Source organism: Astatotilapia calliptera, chromosome 22 (assembly GCF_900246225.1).
Source record: "Astatotilapia calliptera chromosome 22, fAstCal1.2, whole genome shotgun sequence".
NCBI classification, from domain to species: Eukaryota; Metazoa; Chordata; class Actinopteri; order Cichliformes; family Cichlidae; genus Astatotilapia; species Astatotilapia calliptera.
Genome location: NC_039322.1, coordinates 20,717,385 through 20,729,561, shown reverse-complemented (window position 1 = coordinate 20,729,561; position 12,177 = coordinate 20,717,385). Strand labels below are relative to the sequence as shown.

General features: G+C 40.4%; 1 protein-coding gene across 1 annotated transcript; it reads right to left on the bottom strand.

Annotated features, from left to right (window-relative positions):
- Positions 1-4,969: 4,969 nt before the first annotated feature.
- trappc3 (trafficking protein particle complex subunit 3) lies at positions 4,970-12,162 on the bottom strand. The gene is made up of 5 exons (XM_026157468.1): positions 11,972-12,162; positions 11,079-11,176; positions 8,488-8,587; positions 6,877-7,059; positions 4,970-5,745 (listed from the first exon to the last, which is right to left on the bottom strand). Exons 1-5 carry the CDS (start codon positions 12,011-12,013, stop codon positions 5,626-5,628), a joined length of 543 nt encoding a protein of 180 aa, XP_026013253.1. The 5' UTR covers positions 12,014-12,162; the 3' UTR covers positions 4,970-5,625.
- Positions 12,163-12,177: the final 15 nt, after the last annotated feature.

Below are 12,177 nucleotides of genomic sequence, written 5' to 3'. Positions count from 1 at the left end.
AGCGTAACAACAAAAAGGCGCACCAGAAAAACACACAGTTGCAGAGAGGGCGTGTCACATGGTAACCATGGCAACATAATGCTGCCGCCTGAAACAACAGAACACAGCTGTCAAACAAAACCCAAAACAGCCCTGACCCGCTACAATATTTTAGCTGAAATAACAACCATCTAACATTTTAAAATAAGACAGTGACCACGATTAAATATTGTCTGTTGGATGGATGGATGTTAGTGAGCATTCTAGCAGAAATCAGTTCAACGTCAGTTTCCGTGTTAGCATTTAGCTCAATGTACTTAGTGTCATAAAGCTACTAGGATAGCTAGGTAGTCATTTCCCAGAAAGGCGAAGATCAGTATTGTAAATTAAGATTTAAAAAAAAAAAATTACAAAAGTGTTCAAATGTGAGTAACAAAGATCAAATTTGAATCTGTAGAGAGCAGTTCTAACAGCTACAGTTTTTCCAGATATACATTGCCATCGGAGAATGGTAATTTGCAGATAACACTAACTATACAACAATAACTATATAGCACTAACTATACACCCATGTGTAACATTTTCAGCATAAAATTTGAAGAAAATATAAACACACTACTCACCTAATATTAACCTTTACAATGAAAATACATCCATGGCTAAATCATTTGTTAGCTTGTTTTTAACACGAAGAAGTCATTTAATGTGCTGACTTATTTTGACTTTATAACCTGTGTTTTGTTTTGCTTTGTTTGTTTATTTGTTTTAAGTTTGAAATGGATGAAATTATAAAATGGTGGCTACATTTTATCCAAGAAGGCAACACTGACCTATGAGACGTCTCATTAATTAACTTCAAGACACGTTACAATGTCAAACATAAACTGTCCAAGCTTTGATCAAAATGCAATATTTGCTACTATATGGCTTCATTTGCCATTACTTTTTCATTTTTTTAACATGCATAAAATGCACTCAACATTTAAATAGCATCATACTATATATTGCTACATCATGTTATTGGTCAGGTGAGCCTCAAATTCCAGTGTATTTGAAGAGAGAGTCAGTTTTTCAGGCATGAAAATCTTTAGCCTCTACAATGAGACTATCCAGAGCCCTTCTAATCACAATAATTTGCATAAAACAATTGCTTAAAATCAGGGGGAAATAAATGTTTTGCTGAAGATATAAATCCTAGAGCTGGTGTCTGGATTTATGCCTTGCATACTAGCACGGATAACGTACTATGAAATGTAGATAGATGGCCAGCTTGACTCATTTGAAGTAAGCTGCCCTAATTAGTGTACAGTCTGTTTTGTCACTCAAATTAGTGTACAGTCTGTGTGTCACACAAAATATTAATGTGACACACACACACACACGGTCAGCTCATGCTTGGCAGCAATGAGCAGTGACATCCCGTCCAGTGCAGCTGGTCTGCAGCCTCTAGGCAGTCCTACGCTCTGGGAGGGAAGCCTGGTTTGATTTTAGTCAAACCAGGGCAAACCAGGACTTTCACATTCCAGCTTTTCAACTGAAATTATTTGTTACTGCCCCAGAGACTCATAGAGCGCTTACATATATGAATTTTGGAGGAATAATGTCTTAAAGTGTTAGCTAAGGTGCTGTTTGCCCTCGGGCTAGCCAGTGTAAAATTACACACACCACTTTTTCTTTTCCTTTTTGCTCTTTCTCTCTCTCTCATTCTCCTTGCTCTATCTTGAAGTGAGGCTGTTCCAAGCTGGAAAGTTCTGCCGCTGTTACATAAACTCCAGCTCGAGCTGGGTCAAGAAAAAGGGAAGAAAAGAGGGAGAAAAACAAGACAAGAGCTGAGGAATATTGTGGGAAAATAAGGGCCAAAGATAAAAAGGATCTGGATTGGGTAAAACCTGTGTCATCAGGAATATCTAAAAAAAAACCTCCTCTTCATAAGATTCCGGAGAAAAGAGGAAGAACAAAAGAGCAGGAGGAAATTGGAAGCAGAGTGAAGGCAGCTTAGCAGCTCCTATCCAAAAAGCCTGGAAGAAAGGGAAGAAGGAAAAACTGAAAACAAAGCATTAAATGGCTTGGAATTGTCCAAGGCCCGCCTGAAACCCTCTCTGGAACCAGCCAGGCCGCCGCTGATACACAAAAGAGCCAACTTCAACCTGACATGTCTTCCTGTTGAAAAGACAGAAACACAACTTTCCCGGAGCACTGGCGATCCAGGAATTCATTGTGTGGGTTACCTGGTGCCGATCTGTTTTTATTGTTGGGAATTGAGGGGTTTTGTTGCTAGTTTAGTTTCTCTTTTCCTGCCAGCACACTTAATGACCCAAACATTACTTTGGGAAGCCTAATAACTTCTCACTTTCTATTGGATGTACAACCCATGGTAGATGACTGAGCGAAGCATGAGTTATTAGATTTATAGGAAGTGCTCAACAGTTTGTCTGGAAGTGGGTAATGAATCATATTCCAAATGGCTTGCAGATGCTGTAGCAGATCTCGGTGGGTACATGCTGCGACTGAATACCAAATCAACTTATAATTACCTCTCGAAACCACATCCACATTTATTTACTGAGGTGTTTATGCGCATAAATCCCAATCGAACATCCCCTCAAACCACTAAAAATCACACGGAGCAACAGGGAGGTGTGTTTTAGCAGACAAGGGACGTTCCTATGAATAACTCCTGTACTGGCAAGAGCATCTTTTCAGGTGTGCACGCTCATTAAATCAGCCACCTCTACTGCTTCACTGCCCAGGAGCATTTTTCAGTTAGTCAGGGTTTTAATTTACCATGAATCCACTTGTATGCTGACTCACTGCATTTTCTCCTTTTATGAAGTGCTGTCCGTACTGCTTTCATCTCAGCTGTTCTCACTGACTAGCTGCAAAACACACACACACATTGTGGAAACCTCTGAAAATCCTAGGTGACTGACTCTTCGGCCAGCCTTTACTTCACCTGTGAGGCAGCACGATTCCCAGCAGATACAGGACATTCCCAAAAACTGCAAAGTAAACAGGTTGAATAATGGAAACATTGTGAAAGTCAGAGGGAAAAAGGAAAGGGGGGGGGGGGGGGGGGCTAAACGTTGAGAGGATGGGGTTGGAAATAGATGGGGTGGAGGTAGAAGAAAGGGATGCGGTATTCAATAAGCGCAGGTCCATTACCAGGCTGTGTGCTGGGCTTTACTGTCACAGCGTGCCTTTCACCATTTGTTTCCCATAAAGGCCACATGGAAACATTTAGCTGGCTTAAAGCAGATCAGAGCACGCTGTCTCAGGCCCGTAACATTTGCTACTTGTATTCCAGGTCTGTCCTAATAAAGTTTTCTGAAAAATATAGGCAGCTGCAATAAATAATATTAATAAATATTTTTTAAATGGCAGCACGTCCGCTTGTGGGAGACGGCGAACAAACTGCCTGCATGTTAGGAAGCATCGTAGACTGTTTGAAACTATGAGACAGAAAGAAGGGGAATAAATATGAATAGCATCTTCAAAGTAGTTCCTCGTGGCTCGATGAGTCTTAAGTGCCTCAAACAACTCTTTTTTTCTCTCTCTCTCCCTCCCTCTCTCTTCTGTGACACCATCTGCAGTCCTGCAGAGGGAATAGAAATCCCAGATGCTCAGGTTATAAGCAGAGCGCTAGTTAGTCTTCATACTTTCTTGCTTAATGGGTAAAACTGTGAAAACAATCAACACAAAGCTCTCACCAAGAGCCGAGAAACAGTTGACTGTTTGCATGATCGGTCCTTCTAGAAAGCATTAACACCGACGCGAGAGTGCTGCGGCGGTAATAAATTCATCCTCGCTTTGGGCTCCGTGACCAGCATGTGTGTATGCATTTGTCAAGGTAAATTCCTGTAAGCATATGGCAGAGGGATACCGGTTTTCACAAGTACACAAACCCAGCTGTCTATGCATCCCTCAGGTCCAGCTCCAAACCTGCCAAGTCATTTACATTAAGCTTCTGCACACAACCACCCAAAAAATAGATTTCCTGAAATACTCTACATCCAACATCCACATGACAGGCCTACAGGGTGCATAGATACGCGCGCGTAATGTGTTGAGTGCTCGCCTAATGGCCTGCCGAGTTTATTGTTGGCCCTTGTGGTGCCTCCGCTTTCCATTCTTTATCCTTTTAAATGAGCGCTACCCCAGACGGGAGTAGGCAGATGCTTCAGACAATGCATAATAATGAGAAATCCCTCCCTAATACATCTTATAAAGTACAGAGTTGACTGTATGTTGTCAATGTTTCTCTCATCTCGAGCCAGATCAAAGCTATTAGCACCATCTGAAAAAAATAGAGCCTTATTATTTACGTTTTCTTGCAGATCCGGCCAGTACTCCCACAAGTAAGGGAATGTACACCCCCACACCGCAATATATCCATCTTTGGCAGGAAAAAAAAAAGTACATCGTTTAAACCACATGCCCGCAGAGGAAAGCTAATGTACACAGCAACCTCTTGTGGCTGTTTGGAGAATTGACCTCAAGTCAACAGAATTTGTCATGGGTTCATGTAATAGCACTAGTAGCTATAAAATAAGAATGTGTAGGGCCTCGAGGTTTCCAGCAGTTAATAGCTGACAGATTTCTCCAAAAGGAAATCCCTATCTGACAATCTCAATCTCTAAGTGCTTTCAGCAGACTCGTGAGTTTGGTACTCTTGCTGTTCTGTTACACAATAAAAAAATGAATAAAAATGAGGAATTAAGAAAATATTGCTAATGTTCTCATTGTAGCCAGACCAATTTTTTTTCTTCCTTTCAAATGTGGAACCACAGATAGATTGTGTGTGTGCATGTGCTACATCTCATGAATGGCCGCCTGTGTTTTAAGTTATTGATGAGGTGTGCAGCAGGTCTGACTGAGAGGTTCTGTTCATTACTTGTAAGGGAGCTATTCACAGGTGTGACAGCCCCAACTGGTGACTTTTCTGCACCCATGCAAATTGCTTCTATGGGCCCTGAACAAACATAAGAGAGAAATTAAGGTCGGTTATTGTTTGCCTTTGCAGAACAGCTCCAAAGAAATAACTTCCACAGTACACTGAAACATTTAGTGTGTTTGTGTAAGAAAGAGCTTGGTTTAAAGTGTTCAAGGTCCCCAAGCAGGCATGTTAGAAGGTTTCAAATCTCATAAATGGATGAGAAAAGTATCACATCAAATATGTCACTTTTACTGAACATCATCATAAATTAACATGCCAAATAATTGGCAGCAATAAAGTGTGATTTCATTAAAAACAAAGAAGATAGACCCAAAAAAAAAAAAACCAAACAAACCAAAAAAAAAAGAAAAACTTGGCATAAGACTTACTCGCCTTGTGCCGATCAAAAATAAACGAAACACTTTATTCATGAGAAAAAGATGTCAACGGGAGTCTTTAAACATGGGTTAGTAACAAATAAATGGTCAAACTGAAGCTACGAGTCGATTCAGGTATTTTTAGTGAATCATCCATCAGCCTCTTATGCTCACATCGACTCGTAGAGATGTTATGTTGCCAGAAAAGTAACCATCCTGTTAAAGTTGAGCATGCGGTCTGATGGTGTGAATCGTGTTCATCTTTTAAAGTGTGAAAGTGTTCTGTGTTTAAATCAGTCCTCCCTCTGTGGGATGCAGGTGATCTCTGCGTTTCCATCACTCGTCTCCCGCAGGCAGGTTTTCTTCAATCCTCTTAATGAACTTCATGCGGATTTCTGTCACACTGTCCCCTCTCAGAGTGTCCTGGGCAAATTTCACATCCACCGCCATCTGGACCTAAACCACATTCATAAAGATTTGTTTTAAAAAAAAACAAAAAGGAAGACAGACTTTTATCCTCATTTGTTCATTTTCCACTATTAAAGTTGTGGTCAGAAGTTGTATCTCATCATGGGCATGAATGTTCATCAGGTTTTATGTCCACAGCAAGTTTTACATTGTCATAGATTGACAAGGTGCTGACCAGGAAAGAAGCACCTGCTCCAAAATCAAGCAGCTTTCGGAAGAAAAGTATAATGTGAGATAAGACAAAGTTTGAGCTATGTGGCCACAATGACAAGAGATGTGTTAGGCTTTCAAATCTAAGAGCACGGCGCCTACTCTCAAGTATGGTGTTGGCAGCAAAAAAAAAGGAGCATCATGCACGAGTGAAGGAGGACAACTATCTCGAAATTTTTCTATTTCACCTAGAATCAAAATCTTGACTGTTGAAGGCTGGACACAGCTGGGTGTTCAACAAGACAATGATCCCAAACACACAACAAAACTGGTGTTGGAATGGATAAAGCTGGCCAACATTAACATTCTGAAAACTTCCCAAAACTCCACCCTGGGGGGGCTGTAGCTCAGGAGGTAGAGCAGGTCACCTACTGATCGGAAGGTTGGTGGTTCAATTCCTGGCTCCTCCAGTCTGCATGTCAAGTATCCTTGGGCAAGATACTAACCGATGCATCCATCGGAGTATGAATGTGTGTGAATGTAGTTAGAAAGCACTACTTGTAGAGAAAGTGCTCGTGAGAATGGGTGTGATTGGGTGAATGTGGCTTGTTGTATACAGCGCTTTGAGTACTTTGGGAGAGTAGAAAAGCGCTATATAAGAATCAGTCCATTTACCATTAACCCTATTGGAAATTTGTGGACTACACTTAAAAGCCAGGTCTGTGCCAGAAAACCAACCAATTTAAATAAACTCTACCAATGTATTTATATATGTATTTGTTTGAGCCTGTGTGGATTAGAGGAAATCCAAAATAAAATTGGTAGTAGACATCATTAAAGATGTATGCCATCATTTTACGGCATAAACTAAATGTAACTGTGCACTGGAACCATATCACCATTGTTTCTTTATATTTTTCCATACATCCTATACACGCGGCACCTTAAAACTTCTGAGGTTTATCTTACCATCTCCAGGGCTCCTCTGAGGACGCCGCACAGAAGGTTGGAGTAGATGAGTGTGCTGTGGTTATCTGGCAACTCCACAAAGTCTACCAGTGGATTATTCTCGAGGATAAGGGAAAACTCATCTCCTGCAGGGCTCCAGTTGGTCACGCTTGGGGTGATTCCTAGGTACATTTTAAAAGCAACCTAATGAAGACCCCAATATTAACAACAGAGGAGAAAAAGGGAAAAAAAACATCAATCATTTACAAATATTTTCTGATAAAGTCATCAGTTTTTTTGGCTTTTGTTCTTCTTTATCACTTTTTCATAGAGGGAACGGCAGGCTTTCTCATTTTCTGACAAATAAAATTTCAATGGCGCAAACAAAATCCCAGTTGCACACTCCAATTCCAACATTAAGCTGGCCTGGGCAGATTTGCACTCATATGTAAAATGTTTGCTGTCCTTATTCCAGTTTTTAAACATCACTAGCCATAGAATAATAATGAAAATATGATCCACAGCTGTAGAAAATCTGTTGTGACCACATAACAGACCTCTTCTGCGTCTATTTAACTGAAGAATTGCTGAGGTGATTTCAGAGTTTAGCTAGAGGTCACGAGATATCCTGAAGCAGTCATTCACTGCACCTTCCAAACCGCTGTCCCATAGTGGTCCTCCATTTACAGAGCTGACCTCTCTCTTCATGACCACGAGCCAGGTCCCTGAGCTGGAGTGTTGTTACATCTGTGGAATGACTCCCTTTGCACGCAGATGTAACACCTCGAAAGCAACTGAAGAGGCTCAACGTGCCCGAGAGCCGCCTTCCTGGTCTGTCTGTGTCCTTTTGTCACAAGGAAGTCATATGGAAAAACTGACAGCCAGGTGACTTAGTATAAAACCAGACTCAGTTATGCAGCCCTGTTGCCAAAGCTGAACAGAGACCCATTTTGTTAACTTCCAGCTATTTTAACAACTATGCATGATTCACATTTGAAAATAATTCTTATTTTTCTTATACTGGGCCTTGGTAAAGCACATCACTACATCTACTACACGAACAATAAACAAATAAATAAATTGTTCCTTTTAAGGCCTGTAACCTTCTAACTGGCTGCCGCTCACTACCAGAAAGTTTGAATAGCAGGTGGGTGTGGTTTCTGTGCTCACAGCCAGTATTTAGAGCCTTTGGTTCATAGGGATTACTCTTAACTTGTTACTTTGGCCATGACAAATGTGAGCGTCTATGATAGCAACAGCAAATATGTTAGAGAAAATAAGGAAAAGCTTAACAGGTTCTCTTTCAAAATAAAAGTCCAAAGATGGCAAACCAGAGATGTTTCACTGAATTTGCATCACATTTCACATCGGATCATTTCTACACACTCACACGAATGTGATTTTAGCATAAAGTTTAGAAATATGCTTCATTCTGTGTTTTGAGCTTTTCTTGTCTACTTACCCCTTACCCTTATCCTGACACTCTTTCACCCATCCTGTGTTAGGGTGTTTTATTAGAAATGTTCCCTCTAATCTGTCCCTTCTGTCCCTTCCTCCCTCTCCTATTTCCCTCTGTCTATCTTGGGAGAAGTCCATGGTCATGCTCTGATTGGCCTGGAACCTTCCAGTTACCTTAGCAATGACATCGGCTGTTTCTCGGAAATCCTGACACCTGCCGATGCTTGAGCGTGCCAGGAAGTCCTCGATCAGACGCACACCAATGTTATAACCCCTGTGGAAGTCAGAACGTCAGAGAGAGAGAGAGAGAGAAGTGGGTAAGAGACAAAGTCATGTTTTCTTTTTATATTAAAGGAAAAGTAGTTGGGGGGAAATGACAGGCTAACCTGCGGCAAACTGTAAAGCCAAGGCAGACAGCTTCAAATCCTTCAAAATATTTTTGGTTCATATACTTGCCAAATAATGACATTTCTGATTAAAGAGTCCAGACAACTTAACCTAACAGCAGAGTCTGAAGCCAATGGATGCATCCCAATCCTAACATGGTCCGTCTCTAACCAGCTGGATGGCATCTGGCAGATTGGGCAGTGCAGATTCACTGCCTTCTAAGGCCAGGTAAGACGAGCCCCGTCCTGACAGCTCAGGGTTACCGCACAGCCAGAGAAACAAAGTACATCCAGTCCAAAGGTCTGTCAGCATGACAGGATAATTTAAATTTCTTAAGTTAGAAACCAATCATTTTGTCTTAATCTTATTCTGGGGGAGTACTGTCTCCTGCTTGGCATTCCTAAGATTCTTCTGTCTTAATATTAAATATTTGCTTCTTCAAAAGACCCCATCCAAAGAACTTACAAGAGGAGAAGCAGCAGTGTAAGAAATGAAATCCGATAAGACTACGTCTTTGCTCCATTTTGTGTCAAGCTATGTTATGAACTGAAAATAGGAAAACGCTTAAAGAGTATAATGAAGCTGTCAGCTATAAAGAGTCACCCAAGAGGCTTCAAAAATCCCAAAGGATGCATGATTGAGAGCATCCACTGAAAACCACAGGCTCAACATATGCGAGACAGAAGAACTGAACTTTGTTACAGATAAATACTCATGTACAGAATACTCGGCAATACCTTGTCATCAGCATTGTACTTCCTGTGATACGTTCAAAATTATGTATGATGTTATAAATTGTGTGTTTATTGCATTATGGCTTTGTGATGCACACCTGCACATCATAACAGTTATGTAGTGAGTTTCAGCGGCTTGGAATTATCTACCAGAAGAGCCAGGTTTATGTTTCTTAATGTATCAAATTAAACAGGCTGAATGATAGCACATACTTAATGGTACATAGATGAACTTATTAACTATAAATTAAACAAAGGGTGCCTTTGTTTTGACCTCAGATCATCAGATTGAGATGATCTGAGGTTTGGGACATGGTACTTAATCCTGCTGGAAAAAACCATCAGAAGATGGATACACTACACATTACTACATCACCAGCTTGATGCCGGACTGATCCATGCCTTCATGTTATTTAATAGCTTATCAAGCTTTTACGAGCTTAAAAGTCAGTTTTCTGTGTCACAAAAGTGGCTCTCTTTTTACCTAGCTAAATCACCGTGGTAACTTATGTTGAAGACCTGACCAGGTTATGTTCCAATTTTCAGTTTAAAATAAGCTGGATGGACCATGTTCGCACAGGTTTTTTAATTTGGTGCCAAATCTCTTTTACATTGCTGGAATTGCAGCTACCAGAACAAAACACATTCATTTCACTTTCCTCTGCTGACAAAGTAAAATGATTTCCACATCTCCTTTGTTAGGCTACAGAACAGAAACCTTTAATGTTTAAATGGAACTAGTTCAAAGATTCAAAGCGCAAATGTGCCGCAGTCACCTTTAAAATAAATAGCAGCACATGGAACTGTTTATTTACCGCTGTGTGAAATAAATCCCAAGATTAATGTTCTTCAGTAGCATTCTCTTTGTGACAATGGTGCATTTTACTGGTATATTTTTAATCACCATTTTATGATCATTATCTGAGGATCTGTCTCTTATTGCAGTAGGTGATACTCACTTTGTGTGAAAGAAGAGTCACATGACCTGTAAAATCACTATTTTTATGTAATCATTCACATAGCAGAGCAGAAACCCAGCTTAACAGAAAGGTGGTAAAAAGCACTGTGGTGGCTATTTTCGGTGACTGGGGCTTTTGACTGTGTCAAGCCAGCTAACACAGAAAAAGCGCTGTGCTTTTGAACTTCTGCTGCTGTATCCCAGTGTTTGACACACCGTGTATTCACAGATGCTCTTCTACATACCTTGGTGGGAACAAGTGCTTATTTGAGTTACTGTTGCCTCCCTAACAGCTTGAGACAGGATAACCTAAATGAACTGAGGTGTGATTGGCTGATTAGGAATTTGTGTTGAAGGGCAGCAAATAGGTGTACCTCATAAAGTACCTAGTTACTGTTTAAGTGATGGAAAAGTTTACCTTCTGTGTTTCTAATTAAGTAATGCTTTTTTGTTTCACACAGCAAGTGCATTTAACAGTATTTACACAATTTTCAACCGACAGCTGGGTGTGAGCCCCAAAAGAGGATTTGGCAAGACTCGAGCTTAATTCAAAGTTTGTTATTCAAATGGTCACAAATTGAAGCACTAATGTCTGTCGGTTGTGCTTTAAAAAAAATGCCTTTGCTGTATGTGGAGCAAATGGTTCGTTCAAAGACAGGAAAAATCCTGCTTGAAAGAGTACTCACATCTTATCCAGCTGTTTATTGACCTCCTCATCATTCTCATAGTCTTTACAAAGCTGGGTGACCAGGGCCCCATAAGTCAGTGTGAACAACTCCGAGTTCTAAAAGACAAACAAACAAAAAACCAACAGAAACCACACAGATCACATGTTATGTTTGCCACACACAAATCTGGACAAATGACAACCTTTTTACCAGCAAGAAAAGCCTATATAAAATTTTTTAAATTAAATAATAATTTGGGGATGGGATATTTTTGAACATCTAGAAGTTAAACAGATCGTCCCAGGGCAGCTCCTAGAATTGAACTAACGTTTGATGCCAGCTTAGGATTGAATAACGTTTCATTAATATGTGGCACATTTTTCTATTGCTGATCTTTCAGTTTTCACACCAAACTTTAAAAGCTATACAGATCTAATGCTATGACCATAAAATAACTGTTAAGATTATAGCCACAGCTGACATGAATGACCTGTCACGGCACAGGAGCTACGATACCTGCTTGGAAAATAGTGTTTTAGCGTCGTTTTTAGAAAGGTATATTACAGTTTTAGTCAGCTCAGTTAATAAATTGCAAATTCATATACGTTCAACTGAAAAATCCTTTAAGAAATAGCTTTTAAATGTGTTTTTGTGTTTTGTTGTCATAGCTTAGCTTGTAGCTCCACTTCCTGTCAAAGCCAAACCCGGCATTAAGCAACAGTGAAATAAATGTTAAACAGGTACAAATATACCTCTTGTACCTAGCCACACGTGCAAGATAAATATGCATAATTTGGCGAGTAGCTCAGCTCAGAGACATGAGTGAGTTGTTAATTTAGCCTTACAGCCACGGTTAGCATCCTGCTAGCTAAGCTTGCTATGTTGCCATTAATCCTGTGGGAGTCGCCTACCATCTTCTTGCTGTCTGTTGCCCGGTTGGCTTGTCTGGACATTGTGACGGGTGTTACGGGCTTACACAGGTGGTGCACTCGATATTAATCCTTTATTTATTTGATTCGGGCTAAGCAGTTATTTCCGTAATCGCCTGTTTAAGTCGCTCTCGCTGTATCAAGCGTCATGAGATAGAAACATGAACTTCCGGTCTTACTTAAAAGTA

Coding starts and splice junctions, on each gene's coding strand:
- trappc3 (XM_026157468.1), bottom strand. CDS start 12,013: ATGTCCAGACAAGCCAACCGGGCAACAGACAGCAAGAAGATG. Junction 7,060..8,487: donor CAGCCGATGTCATTGCTAAG/GTAACTGGAAGG, acceptor GGTCTTCATTAG/GTTGCTTTTAAAATGTACCT. Junction 5,746..6,876: donor TCAGAGGAGCCCTGGAGATG/GTAAGATAAACC, acceptor AATGTGGTTTAG/GTCCAGATGGCGGTGGATGT.